Raw genomic sequence first — 25,968 nt, forward strand, 5'->3', positions numbered from 1 at the left:
GGACTTGCTCCAATCCTACATGTTTGATTAGAGCCCTATGTGGGCATGGCCCTTTGGGGCAGACGACAAGTTCCGAGATGTTGTTTTGAAGACTAGTGCTTTTTGATGGATGTGTTCGGCTCGGTTTTATGTGTTAAAACCTCACCGAGGTGGAGAATGTAAAGAAAAAATGAGTTTTTTTTTTCTCTCTCTTTGGCGAATAGGTTGTTAGCGCGCCCGCGCTCTATGTATGCCTGGACAAGGGTGCGCCCGCGCTCCTCTCTTTGGCGAACGAACAAAGGGTTGTTGTTAAGCTACCGATTTTTTGCTGCCAAGGGCACGCCCCCATTCCCAATCGTATTTCAAAGGACTCATTTTTTTCAAAAACAATATAAATATAAGTTTTTTATGTAAAAACTTAACCTAACCAAAAGAAAGAAAGAGAGAGATTGTAAGAGAGAAATTCTTAGTGTGTTGAGTATTCATTCTTTGTAAGTGAATTGAGAGCTCTTGTAATCTGTTACTCGACCGCGCCCCACATGCAGTATTTCAGCAGGACTTCGACTGTTTTAGGAAACAATATAAATATATAAGTTTTATCTGTAAAAACTTAACCTAACCAAAATAAAGAAAGAAAGAGATTGTAAAAGAGAAATTCTTAGTGAGTTGAGTGTTCATTCTTTGTGAGTGAATTGAGAGCTTTTGTAATCTGTTACTCTGGACATCTAGTAAAGCTTGCAGGAACTCGCAGTGTGGACGTAGACAAATTGCCGAACCACGATATATCCGTGTATTGTGGTTTGTTCTTCTTTTACATTAATTGTTTTACTTTATATGCTTGTTTAATTGACATTAAGAAGTGTTGGGATAGTACTTGGAGGGTGTTGAAGTCTTGTCTAGTAAGAAATATCAATCCTTATGTAGGATTGATCTTTTTGCATATTTGTAGTGGATAACGTGTTGTTTTTCCGTATTGATTTGTCCGCAACATAAATATTTATTGGCAATAAATAAATAGGATCCAAACACCTCCTAAGTTTGTTGGCTATCGTATAACAAATTCAGATTTCAAGAACACCAATCTGGTATACATATAAGGTAAATGGTAAAAACTCTCCTTCCCCACAGTATACAAGGTACTTATACGGTTACACCAAGTCACTAATCCGCACACTGCTTGGCCTATCATACAATGTTATACATTAATTTTCATAATAAGTACTCGTAAATACCAAAAACAACCAACAATCAAACTTCACACTACAAAACCTCAATCATATGAAAGTTTAGTATTGTCACTAAAAATACACTTGAACAGATTCAGCATTCTAGCACCCCATAAGTTCATAACTTGCTACACGTACTCTTAGCTAATTAAAGACCGACATAAACAACCCTTTAGACTAAAAATTAAAAGGTAGTTGTAAGCCAAAAAGCGGTATATCCAAAATATGTAGAGATATATTGCAGTGTGTTTACTGCATGAAAGGCTAGAAGAAGGAGCGCTTAATGGGAGGCCTTCCAAGAGTTCTCATCAAGTTGGCTATCTCCAGTACCCTAGCAACCTTTGTACCTCTCTTTGCTCCAGCTGATGCTCTCCTTTCCTCTGCTTTTCTATGTGCTTTTGCCACTTCATTTTGCATTTTTTCAAGGGCTTTAGCTCTTTTCTCTTCTAATTTCCTCTGCAAACAACAATGTGCAGCAACTATAGATTAGAGATGTGTACAGAACTATTATCATAGATTTGAAAAAAAACAAAAATGGTCAGAGACGCGCATCAGGCAAAGGATGGCAGGTGCTAATCGTGGTCAAGTATCCCCAGGAAAGATATGTAGCGTGATCAAGGCAAAGTTATGTGATTCCTGATTAAGAAGTTGAGGCTTCTGTATCACCCATTATAATTACTAAATTACTAAATAAGCTATTATGTGCTATTTGTGAGTTTGTGACTGGCCTGGAAATCAAAATGTGGCTGTCCGATGCTCCTTATCCATCCCCAGTTTAACTTCCAAAGCTTCCCAGATATGGTTAGCCAAATGTTTTTGTGATGCTACTAAATTGTTTTTTCGACGTTTTTGTTCTGCCACAAGTTTATCAAGGAAAATAGAAGTGGATAAAATGCTAGGGTCGAAATTCGAAAGTAGCCAACTAGAAATAACACTTCAATTGTCTAGTGCTATATCAACTGTTAATTTTTTTTTTGTGAGCATATCAACTGTAAATTTAATACTTCGATGTAGGAATCAAACTCGAATTGGCTAAAGTGGCATGGGCTTTAAATAAACTCATACAATACTATTGACTATTGAGATCTATATATTACCTCAACTTTCTTCATCTCAGATGAAGCCTTCTCGACCTGCTCACCTTCCCATCCATGAATTATTGCATCTTCTCTTTTGAACCGATTGTTAATCTTTGAGATCTTCGATGTTTGCCATGCATATATCTTTGATTCTATCTCTTCCTTCTTCACTTGATGCATCGTTACTCCCTCAATAAGATCATTCCTCGACGTTGATCCAACCCCATGAGTAGTACTAGTAGTCCGGCGAGGTGATGCTTCAGGTCGGTCCTCTAATGGATTCATATATATACTGTCTGGAACAATAGCCAATGGATTCACTTCTTCCTCTTCTTCGCCTATACGCCTAAGATTAATAGCATAATTGTCACTTCCATTACCACCATCACCACCGTTAGCATCAATGTCGTTGCTGCCACGATTTGCTATTGTCGATCCTGCAATCACTAGATTATTGAATTCCCTACTCATAGTAGTGAAATTATTTTCACTTGAAACACCTTCACTAGTACTTGATCTAGTTTCCCAATTATTCTCTCTTATATGAGCTCTTTGAGGATGAGGTGGTGTTAAAGCATGAATATCTCTAATTACCTCCTCTTCTTGAACTTCGGATACATTACTAGTGATAGCTCTTTGATCACTCAACATGCTTGTTCTACTTCCAATATAGAAATGATAAGCTAATGAATGAAGATGATGGAAATTAAGGTTCTCTGTTTGTGAACAAAAAACATATAGTACCTTGCTAGTGATTGTTAGTTCTTATTTTAAGCTGAACCATACACACATAGGAACGTCACTTTTTAATGACCGTAATTAAGAAAAGTTAAAATAACAAACTAAAGGAAGAATCCATGCAAGTGACATAGCACCCATATAAATTTTTTAATTAAAGACTAAAGTTTTAAGTGGAGGGTTAAAAGTAAAATTCCTGTGATCCTGGGAATTTGTTTATAATACCAACTTTCGGTCTGTTTCTACCCTACATGACATGCACTTTTGGGACTAGTTAATAAACCTGCACTTAGATACTAAAAGAAACCAGATCCTCTCTGTTTTGGGCTGTCTATCCTTCAAGCTTTCTTTATTTTCCTTTTTAGTGCACACATAAAAAAGAATTAAAAAGAAGATTTTCATGAAATGAAAAGTATTTGTTGCGCTGACCTCCCACATTTCAGCTTTCACAATTCACACTACTGTTTTATATGTTAGGGAAGGAGGAACTTTTCCTAAGTGGAAATTATAGGAAATACATACTACCATTGAGTGTTTAACAAATAGTGCGAAACGGCCCGTTTGTTTATTACCATTTTCGCAATCGATACTATAAGAACACTCATTCTAAGATCAAAATTAGTATAAACTACATTTTAACCTCGTTAATGTCAGCCTCAAATGAACAGAAAATATCCACTAGACTAACCAAGTGAACTAGACACGCGTTCGGTAAAGAAAGCTCACTTCAAATTATTCCGTGAAACGTGTTAGAATAACATTGATAGCCCAACTTCATGGTCTACACCGATCACTATACAAGTGAAGTCATTCATGTCCAAAGAGCACACTTGTGAGTCATGTATTGGACATGCTTTAATTTAATTGAAATATCCACGTCTAATAATGATAATGTTTTGTCGTAAATAAACTAATCTTATCTTCTCTTTTGGACTTGAACATTAGGTTGCCCACAGAGAAGCGACTAGGAACTTGTACCTTTCGTTCTCTTATATTTGATATTTGGATGTTAAGGACTTGAATTTTAAGTATGTGTGACCGACCGTGTGTGTAATTGGATATGTGTATCTTTTAAGGAAACTCCTCGTAAATCAAGTTTGGTGTATCCAGATTGTGTTAATAAATCAAAGAATGACATTCATTTTAGAGTGCCGTCATGGGTGATTGGTGATAAACCAAATTACAGCGCATTATTAACACGGAGCTAGTACTGATCACAAAATATTGAAATGTAACTTATATCTGCAATGTGGATATGTTTGAAAGCATGCATTTTCATAAAACAAATTGGAAGGGCTAATTAGATTTAATACATTGTTTATCACACTTTGTAATTAAGCTATTATTATCGATAGCAATATCCAATAACCAATATCACGAGACTTATATACACTCCTGATGTAATGGAAGTAAAGGTGGGAATGTGGGATGAAGAATGAGACAAGTGTTCACTAAACAATTATTACGTGTATACTTAGTGGCTTTAACACGAAAAAGAATATTTCTTTTTGATAATGACTTCCCGCGTTGAAGTCACTGGGTACTAATAAGAAACTTGATAGTTGGGTTAGTTCTTTGGTCCCATTTAAATCACACCTGATATTTTTCTTGTCACCATTCACCAAACAAGATAATTAAATATTTCGTTTTTTCCCCTTTTCTTTTATGATATGGAGTAGTGGTGTCAAATGGGCCAGGCTGGGCTGACATGGCTCTCAAACAATGAATCCCTCATGCTTTGAGGGCCGGGCCAACTCTAGCCTCATTTACCTCGAGGGTCGGGTTGGGTCGGGTTAATGCTTAAATCTCAAAGTCTTTACTTTCCCCAACCTCCTCGGTAGGGCTTGAGCCAGTGAAAGTGAGGATATTATGTTATACATTTTGATTTACAAAATAAATTTAAACATTAGTTAAAAATGATAAAATCAATACACTTTTACAATTAAACCTTCAAACTATTAAAAAAAACTTTGTTAAAGTTGTATTAGTCAATTAAGATCATTTAAATTTATTTCATAAAATATTATAATGAAATTATAAGGTTGGCAAATTTAATAGATAAATGTTCTTTTAAGTGATTTTTAACATATTAATGTTAAAATAAAATATATTGTAAAAAAATTTATTAAAATATATATAATAAATGTTGAGAGCCTAATGAGGGCCGGGCTTAAGGGATGACTTAAGTTTCAAAGTCTAGGCCCTTACCCTCCCTTCAAAGGCTTAAGGGCCGGGTAGGCCTAGTCCACAAATATATGAGGACCTCATTTTGAGAGTTTTTTCGGGGCGGGTCGGACCATCATTTTAAGGGCCATTTTTAGGGGCCCATGGCTATATCCGAATCCGAATCCGAATAGTTTTATAATATCCGAATCCAGGCAGGCTTTAATATCCAAACCCGAGGAACCCGATTATATCCGACTAACCCGATCGGATAACACTAAAAATTCAAAAAAAGCCCAAAAAATATATCCGAATCCGACAGACCCGACCCGATTCCCTGCCCTAATTTTGACACCCCTAATCTGGAGTCTGAAATCTGAACACTGGATTTCTCCAAAAGGGACCATGGGCCAGACTATGCAGCCCATTTAGTTTTGGGCTTGATGGACTCATGCATTACAAAAGCCCAAAATCTGTTTCACGTCAGCACCACAAATAGATGCATGGAGAGCAGGTGAGCAGAACACAAGAAAGAGAACCATACACTTTTCAGTGTCTTTGATATCTTCGCAACCTATAAATATCAACTCTATCTTTTTCTATTGTTTCAATAACAACCTCACTTTGCCACATATCTCCTTTTTTTTTCCCACTCCTCAAAACTTCATTTTGAGTGAGTGAGTGAGAAATGGAGATGGCAATATCTTTCCAAACCTCACTTAAACCCTCACTCTCTCTCAAAAACTCAAACCTTAAAAAGCCCATTTCTTTTTCTTCACTACTTACTAACCAAATTTTTGGGTTGTCTTCAGCAGTAAACACTAGGAGAAATTTGAGTTTGAGTAATGGTTTGAGGTTTTCGGAACGGTCTTTGATTAAGTGTTCTGTTACAGCTCCTACAGAAGCTACTACTGGTATAAATTTCATTTCTTTATTGCTAATTTTACTTTCAGTTTTGTTATTATGTTGATTTCATTTAAGTTCACTTTGTATGTATAGTTAGAAGTTGTTGTAAGATTGAAATTTGAAATTATAATCTACTGAAAAATACAATGTTTTAGATAAGGTTGTTGGTAGCTAAAAAACCATGCTAATTGGAATAATCTCAGTTCAGGGAGTTGAGCAGGAGTTTAGTATTAGCTCATATATACAATTTGCACCAAATTATCATTTTTTGTGCAAATCAAATTTCATTAGAGTGCAAGCAGAAGAGGTTGGATACTTGTACACAAGCACCCTGTGGGCATTGTTATGGAAAAGAGCAATGAAGTGATGTTATAATAGTAGCTCGAAATAGAGCCTAAAGAGTTCAGATTTACCATGATAAGAGAGATGAGAAAGACAAAATTAAAAGTATACAACTGATAAGTGTACAATTCAATGAGTATATTGACCTATGTACTCAGTATTTTGATAATTCCCTGTACGGAAAGTTTGATTTCTTACTGTTATGTGTTTTTGCAGAAGAAAAGACTCAGCTAGTTAGGAGAGAAGATGTACGGAATATAGCGATTGTTGCTCATGTAGATCATGGGAAAACAACTTTGGTTGATGGAATGTTGAGACAGTCAAAGGTAGAGTTAACGAAATTTATTCCTTAATGACTAATGAGTTCTCATTGCATGTGCGTTAATTTAAAGTACTGAGCAAAAAGTAATTTTAAGAGAAAAGGTATCTAGGATCGCAATGCTTCATATAAAAATTTATTTGCTTGAATAATGCACTTTGGGACTGTTGGCTGGTAAATGAAGCAACTTTCTTAAAAAAATTGCAGATACTGTACATATATAGGTTTGAACAAGAAATACTCCTCGTTTAGTTCTTTTTACTTACGCATCATTAAACATAGACTTTTTATGCTTTAAATCTTTGGGGAACTAAGCAATCTTAGCAACTTAAAAACTGACCTCTGGACCACTACTATTTACTATTACAGATCTTTATGCTTAATTAATCTTTTGAATTTGTATCTGACTGGGGCTGATGAATAACATTTCATGTATTGATAAATTTGTATTAATTTGTAAACAAGACGATGTTTCAAGTCTAAGACTGATAGGTTACTTGATTACTGCAGTTCTGCCTATCTATTCTAAAACTCTGAAAAACCAACTATTTTGCGCTATTTTACAGGAGTTCAGATATGGTGAAGGGTTGTATTGCAGAAAGGCTATGGTTTCGTAGTATTAATTGATATTTTTTCGTTTTGTGCAGGTGTTCCGTGACAACCAACTTGTACAGGAAAGGATAATGGACTCAAATGATCTAGAACGAGAAAGGGGGATCACGATACTTAGCAAAAATACTTCAATATTCTACAAGGATACAAAGATTAACATAATTGATACTCCTGGCCACTCCGATTTTGGTGGTGAAGTAGAACGTGTACTCAATATGGTGGAAGGGGTTCTCTTAGTGGTACATACTTCCTGAGAATTATTGAAAACAAACTCTCCTAACATAGTTTTTGTGTAGTCTTAGTCTATGGATACAAGCTGTTAGTTAAATGAAAAATGATATTATATCCCTACTACTGCTGTGATTATCGTGTTAAATATATTCCTTAGATACCCTTTTCTTGTCCAAAACCTAGATAATTAGACTCTTGGTATTATGCTTCCCTTAAACCAATAAAAAGCAACTGGAGTTGCTTCATTTTTTCCCTTAACCTCCACATCCTGGAGGTTGGCCTACATGGGTCCATCCGTCCATGGAAGCACAACATTTTATTAATGCATTTATTCAATTCAGTAGTTTCTAACTTTCTTCAGATGCTCAGCATAATTCGTAAATAAATTTGTAACTACTGTTTAGAAAATTTTGTACCTGTGTAACAGTGTAATGGAAATGAAATATTACTGTTGCATAGTTCTACATGTTTCTTAGGAAGTGGAAACAAATAACATCAGTCTCACCACTGAACTTGTGAATTTGTGCATGAAATTCTTGTTATTAATCAAAGTATGCAGGATGCAACAATTAATTTAAATTGTATATTTTTTAAGGTAAAGAAAAAAGAATGTTTCAATAATAATACCCCTGATTCTTCTGTTAATTGGTGTTTACATGTTGTTGTGTTATTTTGAATAAAACAAGTGGTGAAATTGGGGTGGCTTTGTGGTGGTTTGATACCTTGACCTCTTTGTAAGATAGTGGTTTAAGTAAAGAACTTTAATCCCACATTGGAGAGGAAACACTAATGAGTAGTGTTTATAAGTGAAACCCCCATACTAAGGGCACGCCCTTAGAGTACAAATGCTTTTGTGTTAGGAAGGAGGACCCACACAAGGCCACACGCGCACGCCGAACCGGGCCGGGCTTGGGCTTGGGCTTGGACTCTTTGATCCCTTATCTTCTTTTTGGTAAACTTTTTTCGGTAGTGGACTCCAATCCTTATCGGGAAACTGAAACAGTTCCCTACAAAAACGAATCCACTAGTGCTCCACGTTTCTACACCGTTTTTCCTCTCTCTATATAAACGCCTCTTCCAACAGCCTATATAGTATCTGCAAAACCTTATTTTATATTCTAAACTACGTTTTTGGGCAATCATAATATCAATCTCATTGTTCGTCCTTTTCTTCTTTGTTTGAGTGCAATAAACACAGAAGATTGATAATTGGCTGTTGTATCCTGGAGGTTGGCGTGGTCTGTCTGTATAGAGAAGAACAGACGCGAAACAACTTTATGATCCGTGCCTCAGCCTTCTTATATTCATTGTTTGTTCTTGTTACAAAAATTATTTTCCAATAATTTTAAAGTTGTTTCGTGTCTGTTCTTCTCTATACAGACCACGCCAACCTCCAGGATACAACAACCAATTATCAATCTTCTGTGTTTATTGCACTCAAACAAAGAAGAAAAGGACGAACAACGAGATTGATATTATGATTGCCCAAAAACGTAGTTTAGAATAGAAAATAAGGTTTTGCAGATACTATATAGGCTGTTGGAAGAGGCGTTTATATAGAGAGAGGAAAAACGGTGTAGAAACGTGGAACACTAGTAGATTCGTTTTTGTAGGGAACTGCTTCAGTTTCCCGATAAGGATTGGAGTCCACTACGTTTCTGTTTCCCAATCTATATCCAATTCTGTTTCCAAACCTATCAGGAAACAATTAAGGAAAAAAGTTTACCAAAAAGAAGATAAGGGATCAAAGAGCCCAAGCCACAAGCCACGAGCTCGGCCGCGCGCGTGTGTGACTTTGTGTGAGTCCTCCCTCCTAACACAAAAGCATTTGTACCCTAAGGGCATGCCCTTAGTATGGGGCTTTCACTTATAAACACTACTCACTAGTGTTTTCTCTCCAATGTGGGACTAAATTTCTTTACTTAAACCACTATCCTACAAAGAGGTCAAGGTATCAAACCACCACAAAGCCACCCCAACTTCATCACTTGTTTTATTCAAAATAACACAACACATGTGAATCCCCATTGACTCGATGTTTTGACTATTGTTAAGTTATTTATGATGCCTATTTCTCAGTTTTTTGAATTATTCTTTAATTAGTTCCCACGCTTGCAAAAGCTTGGTAATGCAATTGATTCTTACGTTTGTAGTCAATCTCTCCTGTTATTCTTTTTCTCATGATTAGTATTATTTTTGGGGAAAATTAATATCTTTGAATGTTTAATGATTCTTTTTCCATGAATATATTCTTAAAGAGTTATGTCAGATTTAGCATGGTACTTACTGTTCTTTCCACCTTTTCCGTTTTTTCCTCTTTTCCTCTACTCAGTATCTGTTTGCACTTTTTTATGTAGGTAGACTCTGTAGAGGGTCCAATGCCACAAACAAGATTTGTCCTAAAGAAAGCTCTAGAATTTGGGCATGCAGTTGTCGTTGTTGTTAATAAGATTGATAGATCTTCAGCTCGTCCAGAGTTTGTGGTCAATTCCACTTTTGAACTCTTTATCGAGTTAAATGCCACTGATGAGCAGGTGCTTTTTTAAAAAGTTCACCTCTACGTTCTTAGTCAGAATAACTTTGTTTTTTTTTGTCTAGCAAGTGTTGCTTTTAGTCTATAATCACTCTAGCTCTAATTATTTTTGTGCAGTGTGATTTCCAAGCAATATATGCAAGTGGTATCAAGGGAAAGGCTGGACTATCTCCAGAGAATTTGGCTGACGATCTTGGACCGCTTTTTGAGGCTGTCATTAGATGTATACCTGGGCCACGCATTAACAAAGATGGTGCATTGCAGATGCTTGTTAGTGATTTTCTTTCCCCCTTTTGTTTTAAATCCCCATCGTCACTGTTGATAACCTCAGACGCAATATTTGAATCCTCTTTCTTTTTGTATTTTATAGTAGTAAAGAAAGATTAAGAGCTAAAAAATAAAGAGCTACAATAGTGGGTTGAGATGACCCACAACAAAGATTAACAGTTATAGGCAAGAGATTTAAGGTTTTCTGGTCTTCTAGATGTCATGACCATTTGGTTTGAAGTATAAAACTTTTTACGTCCTTTATTCCCATCTTACAGACACTGGAACTAATGAAAGATTGTTTTAGGTGACAAATATTGAATATGATGAGCATAAAGGACGAATAGGTATCGGGCGCTTGCACGCAGGGAAGTTGCAAAGAGGAATGGATGTGAAGGTAAGAACAATAACTTGTTGTGTGAACTGGTTGTGATGTATCAATGTTATATCTAGTGTTGTTGTCTGTATCTACTACCTACGTGGAGTTTCTAGTCCTTGCACCTTTGACAACAGTGAGGATTGTGGGTATCGGTAGTTTCCTATTCAGAATCGATGGTAGATTGTAAAATTCGAAACAAGAACTCATCATCTGCAAGCCTCTGGTTATATCACAAATTCTACCTATAATGGATTATTCAATTGATGATTTTACACAACATTCTTGGTGATGACTTTGTGTATTGATAATGCTTACTTCATCAGGGAAAGAATACAAAAAACTTTGGCTCTGTCTGCACCTTTTCATTTGTCAGTGAATTAGCGTTCTAAGTTACCAAATAGCCTACTGTGTTTGTTGGTTTGATGGCTGTTTGAGAAAATGAGTTTGTCAGTTTTTGTTAATCTTGCTTGTCATTTGAAACTTGTAGGTATGTACCACGGAAGATGCATGTAGGTATGCTAGAGTTAGCGAGCTATTTGTGTATGAAAACTTTAGCAGGGTTCCTGTGGACAGTGTGGAGGCTGGGGATATTTGTGCAGTCTGTGGTCTCAGTGATATACAGGTTACTTTTTTTTGTATCCCGATGCCAATTAACCAGTTTGGTGAGAATACTTGTGATGGGATTCCGTATAATTTTAGGACTACAAAGTCACTATGCTCATTTATCTATGCAGATTGGTGAGACAATTGCTGATAAAGCTACTGGGAAACCATTACCTGCCATTAAGATGGAAGAACCAACAGTGAAAATGGCGTTTTCTATCAACATTTCACCTTTTGTAGGCCGTGAGGTATTGCTTAAATCTATGAAGAATTATCACCACTAACATTGTATTCAGGCTGATTATCTATTTGCCGAATGTGCTTGCCTGTTTGTTCAATGTACTAATCACCCTTAATGTGATACTCTTTTTGATGATTCTCTCAGGGAAAGTATGTAACCAGTAGAAACTTGAGAGATCGTCTCTACCGTGAGCTTGAGAGAAATTTGGCAATGAAAGTTGAAGATGGGGAAACTGCAGATACCTTCATTGTCAGTGGGAGGGGTACTTTACACATTACTATACTTATTGAAAACATGTAAGTTAGTGTTCAAAGTGCTTGATGTACTTCGTTATGTTGTATGTCTATATAGAATAATCTTCCTGCTTTCCAGGCGAAGGGAAGGATACGAATTTATGGTGGGGCCACCTAAGGTTATCAATAAGAGAGTGGACGATAAGTTGTATGAACCTTTTGAGGTGATTATTTTCCATGGTTGTTTGCTATGGCTTGTATTTGTTAACATATTTTTTTACTACACACACAAACAACTTGATGAATTTAATGGAAGTATATTTGTGTGACTTTTTTACCTTTAAATCTAATTGTGTTGCAAACTTGACTTTCCGTGTAATGCAATTCTCTCAGATAGCTACTGTTGAGGTGCCAGAAGACTACATGGGACCCGTGGTTGAACTCCTTGGAAAAAGGCGTGGACAAATGTTTGATATGCAAGGGCTTGGGTAAGTTCAATTTTTGTTTGTCGTGAGATAAAAGTACTTCACAGATCAATTTTCTTTCTGTCAGATTATTTTTGTGAAAGTTTATTTTTTTAACTTGACAAGTCTTGTCCAACCCTCGCTCACAAACCGATTTGTCTGCCTCCCCCCTTTTTTTCCTTCCATTTTATTGACCTAGGAAATCTTGGACACCGAAACGTGATATTTTTAATAGTTTGCATGCTTAGCCACTACAAAATAGGTATTTTGTAGATTGTTGCGTAGGTATTTTTCTGTATATGTTCCTCACCTTTGCTTATAATACCATTCTAAAGGTTCCTGTTGCTTTAATGTTGCTGGTCTTATTGGTAAACCCCATTTTTCTACCAGATCGGAGGGAACATCGTTAGTTAAATATAAGATACCGACTCGTGGTCTCCTTGGGTTGCGGAATGCGATTTTAACGGCTTCTCGTGGCACAGCTATTCTTAACACAATATTTGATGGTTATGGACCTTGGGCTGGAGAGATTAGCACCCGGGATCAGGGTTCCCTGGTCAGATTTCAACCGATATGATCACTTTGTACTCTTCAAACTTATCAATCTCTCATCTGATGTGGTTAAAAATTGATGTTCAGGTTGCATTTGATGATGGAACAACAACATCATATGCTCTTGCTAGTTCACAGGAGCGTGGTCAGTTGTTTGTGAAGCCTGGTATGGAAGTATACAAAGGTCAAATCGTAGGCATCTATCAACGTATTGGTGATTTGTCCCTTAATGTGTGCAAGAAGAAGGCAGCAACAAATGTTCGTTCCAACAAGGAAGTATCAGGTGAGAGAGCTCTGGAACTGTATTCGTTGTCCCTTAATCATTGAATTTCAATTGTGCTTAATTAACACCATTTAGTTCTTTGCTTAATTGTATTCTTCTTTGTGCAGTGGTTCTTGATAGTCCACTTGAGTACAGTCTGGATGACTGCATAGAGTACATTCAAGAAGATGAACTGGTAGAGGTCACTCCTGCAAGTATTCGGATGTGCAAAAATCCAAAGCTATCAAAGAAGGGGCGGTGATCCTATGTTTAGAGGAGCCGAGACTTCCTTAAAAGTGCTCGGAGTAAATGAAACTACAGTGCATTGTTCACTGCTGATATATTTGGGATCTCCCTCCCCCTTTATCTTGAACACTATATTTGATCATGACACTGCCATCTGAAACGAAATTCATAAGGGGGATATACAGGTTCATGGATATGATTCACTTCTTCACGGCCTAACGATATTATACCGATGTAAACTTCAATATTTGTGCACAAGTCATTGTATAGTCATCACTATCTATACAATGAAATGAATGAATGACACTCCAAATGACAGACCATATGGAGTTGATATACATGTAATTTTGCTACGTTTTGTATCATTAATTAATCAGAAAAGAATACTATGCCCTATTCTTTTATTTCATCTTTTACTTTAGAGCATCTCCAATGTCCAAAGTTTATATCCCAAGTGTTAAAAAACTCTAACCAATATCTAATGGGGGTGTTAAACCGTAGGTAATAAACTATTAGTTGATAGAGGGGGTGAGGAATTTTCCATTCTCACTATTAGTTCAAGTATTAGTTAAAGTGTTATCCGAGTTTAAAATCAAACTTTTTAACCGTTCAAGTGTCATCTATTATACACCCTACTTAACTTTTTAATCCTTTTCCATTGAAAACAATAGAGTGTAATGACACCTATGTGGAGCCTACCTCTAAAGGTGTAATTTTACACCCTACTTATTATACATCACATTTCATAATCTTGATATATTCCAAGCCACAAAGTTGCTAAAAAACGCAGTGTATGCCATGTGTCATCATCTCACTTATGCTTACGTGGCAAAAAGAAAGAAAGTTGTAACAAAATGATGAGAGAGAGAGAGAGAAAAAAAGAGGATCGTCTTGTCGATCGTTTTGAGGTTTGAATTGGAAAACCCTAATTCCGAAGTCGGAATGTTTACTTCATTTGAGGGGGAACCTTCTAAAGGGAAAGAAGGTATACCAAAAGTTAATTCAAGAGCTGAAATTCTTCATGAGAAAGTCAAGAAGCAAGTCATTAAGGAAACTCATGGTCAAAAACCGTCAAAGGATTCCACATGCTTCTGTAAGTTTCATACTTCAATACAAGATTCATTTATATATGTCTGACATTGTAGGGGAAAACTAGTTCTAAGTTGTAACTTTGTTTTGTTTCAATAGTGAATTGCAAGGCATGGATTGAAAGCACGCAGTTCAAGTTCAAAGATACATGGTTTGAACGCCAGCCATTTAAATTGGAACTGGGGAAAGGTATATATATATACACAGTTTTCAAGTTACAAATTAGTTGTACCTATGTTCAGTTGCGGAGCCAGGAAATTGAGTGAGGGTGAGCCAACCCCGATCCGCCCCATTTACATCCCTTGTCCAACACAATCACACCTAGAGAACCATATATACCAGCCCTTTAAAAAACTCAAGACCAAAAATTTGCTATGGATGCAAAAATCCTAATTTCAAAAGTTAAGTTTCTGATGCTCATTGCATGTAGTATCTAACATGCTTCACCTGCCTACACAAGCAACAGTAAAGAAATTCAGTTCTGTTTCCCTTTAAATGAAAACAGCTTTAGTGTTTAAGCTGTACAATAAGTACTTTGGAGGAATCTAAGTATCTAACTGGAAAGAATAAATTGACAGTAAACTTAGATTAATACAAGATGAGGTTATATACCCCAAACTTTAGATCACATGAGAATAAGATAGATTATAATACATATGGATTAAAAAAAATTACATATGAAACGCCACAACCAACACATCCAAATAAGATAGATTCTCGTTAAAACAGATTTCAAAACTTGAAACTGTTTTCACAAACATACTATATATGTTAATAGACTGGCCCTATTAGTTACTACGTGTTGTAATGACTCCTTCAGTGAGAATATAATTCACGCCATGAAAATCTTGACTGAGATGAAAGAAAACTGTGTAAGGATGTTAATTGTTTGAAAAAAAACACCCGAGTAGGTTAGTGGCTTAGTGGGAAAATCTAGAGTGATCAATGACAAATTGTTGTGTGTGTGTGTGTTTTTTTTTGAGAGGGGGAGCAAAATAAATATAGCAAAGGAGATCAGGTAGAAAACTAAAAAAGAAGAGGAGAGAAATACGTATGGGCTTACTGTTTATTTGGGCCTTTGTTTTTTTTGGTTGAATACAGTGATTAAATTTTAAGTGATAACTATTTATATTTTTTTTATAGAATGTTGAGGGTACGCCAGGGCTGGCTCCACCACTGCCTATGTTATTACATATCAATTATTTAGAAATTGATATATGTTATTACATATCAATATATCATTTTAGAACAGGCATTTAAATTGAGAATAGATTAAGGACTAAAAGTATGATACTTAGGGCATTCTCCAATGGGGGGTGTAAAATTACACTTCCACCTAGGCTCCAAGTAGGTGCCATTAGGATTTTACAACTCTAATTGCATACTATTGTATAGCCTATAAATATCCACACTCTATACTCCCCAATAGAGAAATGTAAAAAAAAATTGGATTTTAAAACTCGGACGTTTCTTAAAGTGACGTTTCTCTTTAATTTAAACTGGGACGTCCGAGTTAAAAAATTACAAATTATGACTTTAGAATTAGATAGGGACGTTACTTCAAATGACGTCCAAATTTTTTTTTGTTCGGACGTTGGTTAAAATGTCGCCTCGAGCTATTTATCAACTGATAGCGAGATGGGGAATTCCCCACCTCCTCTATCAACTAATACTCTATTATCTACGGTATACCACCCCCATTGGAAATAGTTTTTTGACATTTGGAGTGTAAACTTTACACTCTATACGGTTTACACCCACCATTGGAGATGCCCTTATAGTGGAAGGTAAGTATTCTTTTGTGAAAAACTCTAAGGTGAATTTGTTCTCCTTCCTTGGTTTTATAGTGGAAGGTAAACAGTGTGTGATTTGGTTGCTATGAATCTATGATTAACAGTAGTAGCAAAAAGGTTTTAAAGTAGCAAGTGTGTTGAAAATAGTTGATGTTATAAGAGCAATGCCTAAATTCCATGACACTGTTTCCCTAAATTCAAGCTGTTGTCCACTACAAATTTCTTGGCACTGAAAGAAGATGATCGTTGCAGAAGAACTTGTATATATCTATCATTGTTTATCATATAGAATAGATTGTTGTTGCTATTAAGTTGTTTTTTGGTTAACTCCAATGAAATATGTTTTTACTGACAGAAAACAAAGAACTGAAGGGAGTGACTATTGGTGTGCTGAGCATGAAAGCTGGTGAACGGGCTTTGTTACATGTTGGTTGGGAGCTAGGTTATGGAAAAAAGGGAAACCATTCTTCTCCATTTGTTCCACCTATGGCAGATCTTGTATACGAAGTTGAAGTTATTAGTTTTGAAAAATCTCGAAATGTAAGCTGCTCCATTTCCCTACTATCGGGGATCTGATATTTATTTCTAGAATAGCTGCATTGCATTTGCCTCAACTTAAATCACAATCCTGCGATAAACACATTTCTTTGAGAACTATTATTATTCAATATGTCAAAGATTAAAATGTCTGAAAACTATAAATTTGCAATTTGTTAGGGGAATGCTAATGATGGCGTTATGTCCATGGAGAAAAGAGTCCAAGCAGCAGAAGAGAGAAAGACGGAGGGGAATGCTTTTTTCAAGGATGGAAAACTGAGCGAGGCAATGCAACAGTATGAAATGGTTGCAAACTCATTGTTTTCTTGATTGGGCCTATTCAGTGTAAATATTTAAGAATCTCAGTTTACAGAGTAATTGCTAATGCTTCTTACTACTTTAGGCAATATCATACGTGGGCAATGACACCAACTTCCAGTTATACCGGGAAATGGGTTTGGCTGTGAAGAATCCATGCCACCTCAATATGGCAGCATGTTTATTGAAGCTCAAGCGTTATGAGGAAGCCGTTGTGCACTGTGGTACTGTAAGTTTCTGTTGTCACTAAAATAGTTGTATTTTTTTTTTTGTAATTCAGTGACATCAGTTTCAGATAGTAAGTAATGATTAGTTCATTCAATTGCACACGTTGATTTCTAGCAAAATATTTTGTCAGATTTTTCCATTTGCCTCATAATATTAAAAAAAAAATCCATTTCAATTATTTTCCTATAAGTCCTATATATGTTGTGTAAGTATTCTGCTTTTCTCATCTTGTGTGTTTGATTTGTGGAAAATTCTGGAAAAACTGAACCCTTTTAGTTGTAGGATTGACATATTTAGGAAAAGAAGAAGATGAGGTTGAACTTCTGAAAAATGTATTTTCCATTATATATGCTGTTACAGTTTCCGGGTCACATTGGTCAGTATTCTGTGGAGATTGGCAAAATCTAGCTAATAAAAGAAGAGAAAGGAGAGAGACACCTGGCAATGTGGAAATGTTTTATAGAAGTATGTGAAAGAGTGGTAGAATATCAATGTTTCCCTTTAAGATATATATATATATATATATATATATATATTTTATTTATTTATTTTTTTTTATTATTTTTTTTTTTTTATTTTGTTTGCCAGTGTTGAGAATGGAGAGTATCTGTATCTGATATCTATATGCAAAACTAGTTTTCCAAAAATCAAAGGGACCCATAGTTTTTCAGTTAATCAAAAATCAAAGGTTATAATCAAAGGGACCCTATTAGGACCTAATCTAATTAGGTTATAATCAAATGGCCTTGTAAACAATCATAGCATTTTTCAAAAAATCAAAGGTTATAATTTAGTTGGTTTAACACTAATGTGTATTGTGTAATATGATCTCTAAATCATTTATGAGCCCTAGAGGTTTAAAACCAAACAGATCCCTAATTAGGTTGAATTATGACTTTCAGGTCTTGGCACATGATGAAAACAATGTCAAAGCACTATTTAGACGAGGAAAAGCTAGAGCAGAACTCGGGCAAACTGATGCTGCCAAAGAAGATTTTCTCAAGGCACAGAAGTTTGCACCTGAAGACAAGGTGATCGTCAGTGAGTTACGTTTGCTTGCTGAAGACAGTAAGGCTGTTTATCAGAAGCAGAAAGAGCTTTACAAGGGGATTTTCGGTCCCAGAGTTGAACTGGAGACACTCAGTAAACATGATAATGATGTACTTCCGGAACTCAGTTCCTTGACGCCCAAAGTAAATCTCATTAGGAGATCTCAGAGGCCTTCTAATTACATGTGGTAACTATATGAGGGTTTCCATATATTTAAGAGGAGATTTATTTTTCGATTGCATTTGTAATCTTATAGGAAATTATTACTGAATATATATGTGTAACTTCACATCAATTAATCCTGGCCAGAAGAAACATGAGCACTTATGTCAGAACTCACCAAGTGCTTAACTGACCAAATTTTAAAATCATGAACTCCACAGATATTCTGTGCCCCTGGTAAAGACATCTTCTCACTGTGAAATTGTTCAGTTACATGAAAAAGTGTGTACCACTGCTCCAGATATCGACCAAGAACAATTTTGAAATCATAAAGGCGAATGTTTAGGAAACTGTCAACACTTTTTCACCATTATCTTTGTTCATCTATTGATTCAACCTGAGTACCTGACACCAGTTTCTGTAGAAAAGTATTTGACTGTATAGACCAATTGGCCTTAAAACAATGGAAGCAAAAAACAAAGGGTACATTCTTTTTTGTTGATGTATGTCCTGATTGTCCATATCTTATTAAGCTTTTGAATACCCTCCATGTTCCTTTTCAACATGTTCAACTAACGCAACTGGATCTACAAATCCTTTACTACACTTGGGGCAGGCATCAATTGTTGCCTTTTAACACCAGCTCGGCTGTTGCCACGTTCATGAACTTTCTCCACATGCTCCACCAGAGACGTAACAGAAGAGAACGTTGAATGACACTGAGGGCACACCTCAACTTGTCCAGTACCATTGCTGCTGCTGCTGCTGCTGCCCCATCCCATCCCATCCTTTGCCATCTTACTCAGTTTCTCCATGCTTGCTTCAGCAGACGCTCGGACAGATGAAGCTGCACTTAAGAAGCTTGTAGCCCAATTTGATGAGGATGCAGCTGGACTACATTTATATCTCGGCTTTTCTTTCTGACTCTTACTTAAGAAAGACGTAAAGGAGAAGGCAGAACTAGCACTAGGCTTCTTGGGTCCTTCACACTTGTGATCAGGTCCAAACCGGTGCTTCAAGCAATGATCTACATTACAATCCTTGCACCTAATCGTGTTTGAAAATGTTAAAAGCTCTCTGCATCCAGGAACAGGGCATTTTTTCTTTTTTGTTGCTTTGGCATAGTTTGATTGGTCACAGTCAGTGTTCACATGCGTCTCCCAAGTGATGTTTGGATCTTCATCTGGGATCAGGCGGACTCCTTTAGCACAGAGTGGGCAGATAACAACAGTGACATCCTGTTTGTTGGCATTTGGGCACTGATGTCTAGCAAAACTTCTATGTTCCAAGCAGAAAACCTGTTCAAGATATAGAAATACTTTATACAAGGACCATAGACCCTGATCAGAAGTAAATCTTCTCCACAAACATTGGTAAAGGGAAGACAAGCCAATAATAAAGAATCGGTTTATTTCCTTCCAGCACCCCCTCCTTTCTATCACCCCAATAATATAAATACCATGCTTACAGATTGTAAATACTATTCAACTCATAGATTTTGCAGTAACATAGCTCACCATTACATTAACTAAGGACAAGACACAGGTCTGAATCCTTGTTACATACATGCCTCACATGTTTGACCCCAAGCCATTTTTCTTGAATCCATTATAAAAACAATTCTACCTCCAAAGAAAACTAATCAGCAAGTGAGGAACTAAAAAAAAAAATTGTATCATTCATTCCTTGAGCTACATTTCCTCAATTTCCAAGAAACTCTGAATGAAATTAGTACAAAACATCTAATTCCATTTACAATAGTCAACCATCGAATCTAACGAATCATTATATGAGAGAATAATATAAAATTATATTACCTGGTAGCAACGATCGCAAGTGAAAGGCAAGAAATCAATCTGTTTGCAAATATCAACGCTACAGTGTTTCCCAAGATCTGGGAATTCAGGAGTTCCCATTCTTCTTCTTCAATATAAAATCCAATAACAATAACAAGGTGAACCAAATTCAAGAATCAAATATCAAGATATCAAAAAGAGTTTGATGATAACAAATATCTTCCCTTTCGAATTCCGCGTAAAAGAAATGAAAAACCGCGGAAACGAAAGTTCTAAGAAAAACAACAGTTGACAGAAGAAGAAAGATTCCCTTTTCGCACGGACAGATAAAACTTCATATTTATTACTAGATTTGAGTTAGATTTTACGCGTGTTTTTTTCCTCGTACGTAACTATTTTGTTTGACCAACCGCACGAACGCTCTCTCATTTGACACGTGCACGTACAGCATTGTGGACACGGTAGACTTGGGCAACTCATCTAAAATGTTTTCACACAAATTCATTATTCGTCTTAAAAATACAATAATAACATGTGTAGTTTGTAAATGTTATAATTGGGCAAACTTTATGTGTGTAGGAAATTTGGGGAGAATGATGTTGTGATTGAGTTCGAAGGATCGAACTGTCTACGTATCCAGTTCTCTGACGAATTGGAATAAAGTTAAACGTAGTTCATTGTTTGGATTATATGATTAATGATCGATGGTGAATGGAGAAGATAGAGAGTGGAGAAGAAACATAAAATTCTCCCCTTTTTGTTTAGAGAGTAGAGAGGAAATGTATAGAATTCCATCCCCTCTTTGGTGCTCTATTAATATGAATTAAATGAGATCCACTTTTAGTGTTCCATTCATTGACGATATTTAATGCTTATGCGTAACCGAAGGTGCTTGTTTCTTAGGTTGCCTGGTTGACTACGAACTGAGTGTAGCGTAGCGATCTTATCAGCTATGGCTCTGATCACTCGTTCTAGTGTTCTGGAGATGGTGACTCTAGTTCATTTAGTACGAGCTAATTGTCTTTGGTGATGGACGCGTGTTTGATATTCATTGGACATGAATATTAGGTATTCACACAACCCCCTATTTTGAAGTCACTGAGAGAATTGAAGAGACTTGAAAATAGATAGAAGAGAACACGTGACCAACACGAATATGTCTCATTTGAATCGATTTTATATTGATGACAATATATGTCCCTCACACAACCCCCTCTTGTCTTTAAGAATGATCTAATAAGAGAAATAACTTGACTCGTGTGGCGTGGGTCGAGGGACCCTTAGTGCTTAAGTAAGCGTTTTACTCGAGTAGGTCAAAGGACCCTTAGTGCTTAGGTAAGCGTTTTACTCGAGTGAGCATAGGTCGAGGGACCCTTAGTGCTTAGGTAAGCGTTCTACTCGAGTGAGCGTAGGTCGAGGGACCATTGGTGCTTATGTAATCATTCTGCTCCAGTGAGCATAGGTCTAGGGACCATTTAACACTTATGTAAGCATTCTGTTCCAGTGAGCATATGTCCAGGGACCATTGGTGCTTATATAAGCGTTTTGCTCCAGTGAGCATAGGTCCAGGGACCATATTGGTGCTTATGTAAGCATTCTGCTCCTGTGAGCATAGGTTCATGGACCATTTAGAGCTTATATGTAAGCGTTCTGCTCCAATGAGCATAAGTCTAGGGACCATTGGTGCTTAAGTAAGCGTTATGCACTGAGTTGATCCTATAAGTTGTACATTTAAACTAGTGAGAAGTGGTGACGCTATATAGCGTTTGAGCTCAAGTGAGCGTTATACTCAGGTGGGCGTCATGACCCAAGTGAGTCTGCCTGCGCTAATGAGCTGGTGGCTCTAGTGAGCGTCCTGATTTGGAGATCGCCATCGATAGCTAGTCCTAGTTTATTTTTGAAATTTTAATTGCCCTGTAAAAATGCAAGCTAGCACCAAAGAGTTAGTACCAACTAACGATAGTAATTCTGGAGATGAATAGAGCATAAAGCATAGAGCTCAAATAATAACTGAATTGAACAGTTTTAGATGGCAATAACTAGCCCCAGTTCGAAGATGGTTGTGGCTAGCCTCCAGTTTGGAGCTTGTTTGACCTGTACTCCGAGGCATCAGATGGCTATTGCGAGCCCCCAGCTCGGAGTGTAATCGACCTGCAGTAGATCGAGCTGTAGAAAAAGAGATTAGTAGTTATGTCGAGTTTGTTGTATTGAAACTGAATGTGGTAAAAGTGTTGCACGCAAACTTTTCTGAAAACTCAACTTCAAAAGAGACTCAAATTCGGATGATGAGTTGCCTGGTAGGCCTTGTCAAAGTTTGATTGAGACTAGCTGGTGGGGTTGCTGGTTCATCAAAGTCGATAGTTTAATCGAACATTTGAACATGGGGGTCAATATGTGGACGACCTGGCAAAAATCGAACTAATATAACAAGAATTAGTGCGTATCAATGGTACTAAAATTTGGAGCCATTGCACCGTCTGAGTCATAGCTCGAAATGTGTAGATGGTTGTGCCGCAACTTAGAGTGTATCCGGCCTGCAATAGATCGAGCTAGCAAAGGGCTGAGTGGTATGTGCTAAATTTGGAGACTCCTCTGTATCCTCCAGTTTGATTGGCTTGCAATAAACTGCAAGGGGGTGAGCTTCTACTCTACGATTTGAGCGACCTACAACGTATTGGGAATTTGATCGACTTCCAACATATCGGTCGGTTCTATTAACAGTGATGCATTTTAAAAAAAAATGCAAGTGTACTGCATAGATTATAATAGCATTCCAAAGTGCTCTCTCACGAACTGATAAAGCCCAAGCGTACTCCAAAGCAACTGAATACGACCATCAATTTCTTTGATGGTTCTTCCACCCGTTATAGTATACAATTTTGCAAATTTGTCTGTATATAAATTATAAAGAACTGCAGTAGAAATGTTAGTTCTGAAATTTGAAATGAAAATTTCAATTACGTAGCTGTATATATGATGTCAGTCGATCCATATGGATTAGCATGGTCCGATCCATAGGTTAATATAACCGAATAGATCTGTAATATAAGCTTTTGAAATCTGGAGATCGTTACATAGCCCTTTCCGCAGCTTGGATTATAATCCACCTGTAACAATTTAGCTATGCAAGGAGAAAAAATAAAGTAGTAGTCACGAATTAAAATGCTCATTCCTGTATGAAAATGGTAACTCCCAACTCGCTTTCAAGCTGTTCAAGATCTATCTACTAAACCAATAATTGTAATCCGCTTTGGATTATCACTTGCTATCTAAAATTCTAAATCACTTGATCTATAATCCTTCAATCTTGTATGACATGGTGTTTAATGAACATTGTGCATTCTGTGGGTACCGTCAAGTTGAGTCAAAAGTCCTGTTTGATACTAAAAAACGCTCTGATTTCAGGTTTACGCCACAGTCATCAAAGATGATGATTCATGTGATTTTTCATCATTGAGTCAATAATAATTGAGCCCATGCATGAAAGCTGAACTCCAGGTCATAGATTGCTAGCCAAGTGCCATCAGGTCGAGTGCTATGTTCTGGTCGGCGTGCACAATAATCATGCGACCTCACTGTACGTACTGTGTGGTACTTGGTACTAATGTACTATCCTTACCAACTAATAAGAAATTAAGTAATCCATGTAGTACAAGGTTCTTTTAAACAAAAATCGATAACTCTGTTGATTCTTTTTCCTACTGAACTTTTTCCAGTAATAATTGACAACATTTACCTCACCTGTAGTAGTTGTTTTCTTGTAAAAGATTGATAACAGAGTAACTTTGATTAATGAGTCACATTCATTTTCCATTTTCTCTTCCCATAAACTAATACTTTCTTTTCCCATATTTTTTTTCCTCCTCCTTTTTCTACGACCACTCTCTTCAGTTTTCTTATTCATTTCCATCTCCATTTGAGTGTGAATGAGTACCACATCAGGTTCCTCAAAATCAGCAGCATCATGCTGACCCACACTGTTCTGATCATCATCTACAGATGCCACAACATCTTCAGTGCTTGAACCTTCTGATGGTGATAGGGCTGGCAATTCGGTTATGTTAGGGAGTTCTGCACTTCCAGCCAATAGTGAAGCAAAACTGATTTTTTCCATTTCTCTATTCAGGACTGCTTCCCCATCAAGATCACCAGGAGGAAGAACTAAAGCACAAGCCAAAGGAGAGTAAAAGGGTACATGGTCAAGCATTGCAGATTCAGCATAAGGTACTATAGCAATCTGTACCCCCACCAGGTCCTTCTCCAGCTCCACAATATGTTCTTGGTATGTCCCCTTTGGTATGATCTCACTAATCTCTTGCAAAGCACTTGTAGCAACTGACTCCGAATCATTTTGCCCTTTTTGTTGTTGTTCAACATCTTCATCTTCATCTGACTCAACTTGAATAAACTTTCTTCTCTGTTTGGGTGTCTCTGCTTCCTTAAGTTTCATCTCCCGTTCCCTTATTCTCTCACTGATTTGATATTTTTTCTTCAAGTTTTGCCTCTCACTAGCCTTTATAGTCTCATCTTTGCTTGCCCTTGATGGCTGAACTCGGGTACCACAAATTTTGACTATTTTCCTTTTCTTTATTTCATACTGAGCAGGTATTGAAGTATCTCCCAGAACTTCAAGGCTTTGATCCTTGTCCAATGTTTTTTTTATTTGATATGAGGAATTAGGAGAAACCTCAAAGGTAACTTTCTTAGAAGCAGATGAACTCCCTTTTTTAGGTTCTGAGTGAACCTTCTTCTGGGAAGACCTTGTTGGTGTTTTCCGTATAGCATAAGCACCTACATTGCTTGGCTTCTAGTTCTAGCTCCCTTCATAACCTCAACCTTTAAACTTCTACTCCTTGTTCTACCCTTTGTTTTATGCCCTTTCACAACCTCAACCTTTGAGCTTTCCATACCACCTTTCAATCCACCATGAACAATCTTTTGAATTATTATTTCCATGCTAGTCCTTATTTCACTTTGGAGTATATCCTCAACAACCCTAACCTCCTTAGTAACCTGTTTTAGATTAATCAGAGCATATAACAAAGAATATAATTAAGATCCCACTTCACTATTTGTAAACCACAACAGATGCATTGTTGTTGACATATATTGTTCAACAATATATCAATGTAACATATTACTGCTTCATATAACAACATTTGCAATTCCAATTCAAGATTATATAATAGGGTACTCATATTATATTACAACTTCCATAACATTATAAGATTATATGAGTACTCCAAATATCAAAAACTGGTTACCCATATATTATCATTCTGGGATACAACATGCAACATTGTTGAACACAGTAAAGAAAACAAATTACTTACAAGGCCTTTAATTACTTTTGCCTGTCTTTGAATAAGTTCTTCATTATTATATTTCCCTGAAATTGCTGCTCCACTTTGCATGGGTTGTTGTGCCAAAGCATCCTTTATCACTTCTTCATTCAGTTCTCCTTCAGACAGATCTAGACTTTCCAACACCACTGCCTTCCCCTTAAGAGGCTGAATCTTTTTCTTATAAGTATGTAGATGTATATTTCTTGAAGGCAAGTCTACCCAATTTAGTATTCTTGGGAACCTACCATCAACTTGTCTTTGAGCCCCAAGAGATG

The 25,968-nt window shown here is 36.7% G+C and overlaps 4 protein-coding genes across 4 annotated transcripts; 2 read left to right on the forward strand and 2 right to left on the reverse strand.

Moving 5' to 3' along the window:
• Positions 1-1,233: 1,233 nt before the first annotated feature.
• Positions 1,234-3,101, reverse strand: LOC147485241 (remorin 4.2-like). The gene is made up of 2 exons (XM_086570526.1): positions 2,303-3,101; positions 1,234-1,661 (listed from the first exon to the last, which is right to left on the reverse strand). The coding sequence occupies exons 1-2, from the start codon at positions 2,933-2,935 to the stop codon at positions 1,470-1,472; spliced, it is 825 nt and encodes a 274-aa protein (XP_086426652.1). The 5' UTR covers positions 2,936-3,101; the 3' UTR covers positions 1,234-1,469.
• Positions 3,102-5,676: 2,575 nt separating this feature from the next.
• SVR3 (elongation factor family protein) lies at positions 5,677-13,776 on the forward strand. Its single transcript, XM_086573468.1, has 14 exons — positions 5,677-6,099; positions 6,650-6,759; positions 7,400-7,603; positions 9,953-10,129; positions 10,246-10,398; positions 10,703-10,792; positions 11,262-11,396; positions 11,509-11,625; positions 11,763-11,914; positions 11,991-12,075; positions 12,245-12,339; positions 12,706-12,871; positions 12,955-13,150; positions 13,258-13,776. Exons 1-14 carry the CDS (start codon positions 5,874-5,876, stop codon positions 13,389-13,391), a joined length of 2,040 nt encoding a protein of 679 aa, XP_086429594.1. The 5' UTR covers positions 5,677-5,873; the 3' UTR covers positions 13,392-13,776.
• Positions 13,777-14,128: 352 nt separating this feature from the next.
• LOC147485243 (peptidyl-prolyl cis-trans isomerase FKBP42-like) lies at positions 14,129-18,685 on the forward strand. Its single transcript, XM_086573469.1, has 6 exons — positions 14,129-14,468; positions 14,564-14,653; positions 16,613-16,797; positions 16,975-17,100; positions 17,198-17,341; positions 18,243-18,685. Exons 1-6 carry the CDS (start codon positions 14,318-14,320, stop codon positions 18,579-18,581), a joined length of 1,035 nt encoding a protein of 344 aa, XP_086429595.1. The 5' UTR covers positions 14,129-14,317; the 3' UTR covers positions 18,582-18,685.
• Positions 18,686-18,893: 208 nt separating this feature from the next.
• On the reverse strand, positions 18,894-20,611 carry LOC147485244 (zinc finger AN1 and C2H2 domain-containing stress-associated protein 13-like). Its single transcript, XM_086573470.1, is given in 3 exon segments — positions 18,894-19,185; positions 19,188-19,850; positions 20,370-20,611. Coding segments are annotated over 3 exon segments (867 nt in total). The 5' UTR covers positions 20,469-20,611; the 3' UTR covers positions 18,894-19,080.
• Positions 20,612-25,968: the final 5,357 nt, after the last annotated feature.

Source organism: Coptis chinensis, chromosome 7 (assembly GCF_015680905.1).
Source record: "Coptis chinensis isolate HL-2020 chromosome 7, ASM1568090v1, whole genome shotgun sequence".
NCBI lineage: Eukaryota > Viridiplantae > Streptophyta > Magnoliopsida > Ranunculales > Ranunculaceae > Coptis > Coptis chinensis.

Excerpts from the sequence above, each read along its gene's own strand:
- LOC147485243 (XM_086573469.1), top strand. The coding sequence starts at position 14,318 with ATGTTTACTTCATTTGAGGGGGAACCTTCTAAAGGGAAAGAAGGTATA. Across the intron at positions 14,654-16,612 it reads TAAATTGGAACTGGGGAAAG|AAAACAAAGAACTGAAGGGA; the intron begins GTATATATATAT and ends TTTTACTGACAG. Across the intron at positions 16,798-16,974 it reads GTTTTGAAAAATCTCGAAAT|GGGAATGCTAATGATGGCGT; the intron begins GTAAGCTGCTCC and ends GCAATTTGTTAG.
- SVR3 (XM_086573468.1), top strand. The coding sequence starts at position 5,874 with ATGGAGATGGCAATATCTTTCCAAACCTCACTTAAACCCTCACTCTCT. Across the intron at positions 12,340-12,705 it reads TTTGATATGCAAGGGCTTGG|ATCGGAGGGAACATCGTTAG; the intron begins GTAAGTTCAATT and ends TTTTTCTACCAG. Across the intron at positions 12,872-12,954 it reads CCCGGGATCAGGGTTCCCTG|GTTGCATTTGATGATGGAAC; the intron begins GTCAGATTTCAA and ends ATTGATGTTCAG.
- LOC147485241 (XM_086570526.1), bottom strand. The coding sequence starts at position 2,935 with ATGTTGAGTGATCAAAGAGCTATCACTAGTAATGTATCCGAAGTTCAA. Across the intron at positions 1,662-2,302 it reads CTGAGATGAAGAAAGTTGAG|AGGAAATTAGAAGAGAAAAG; the intron begins GTAATATATAGA and ends TGTTGTTTGCAG.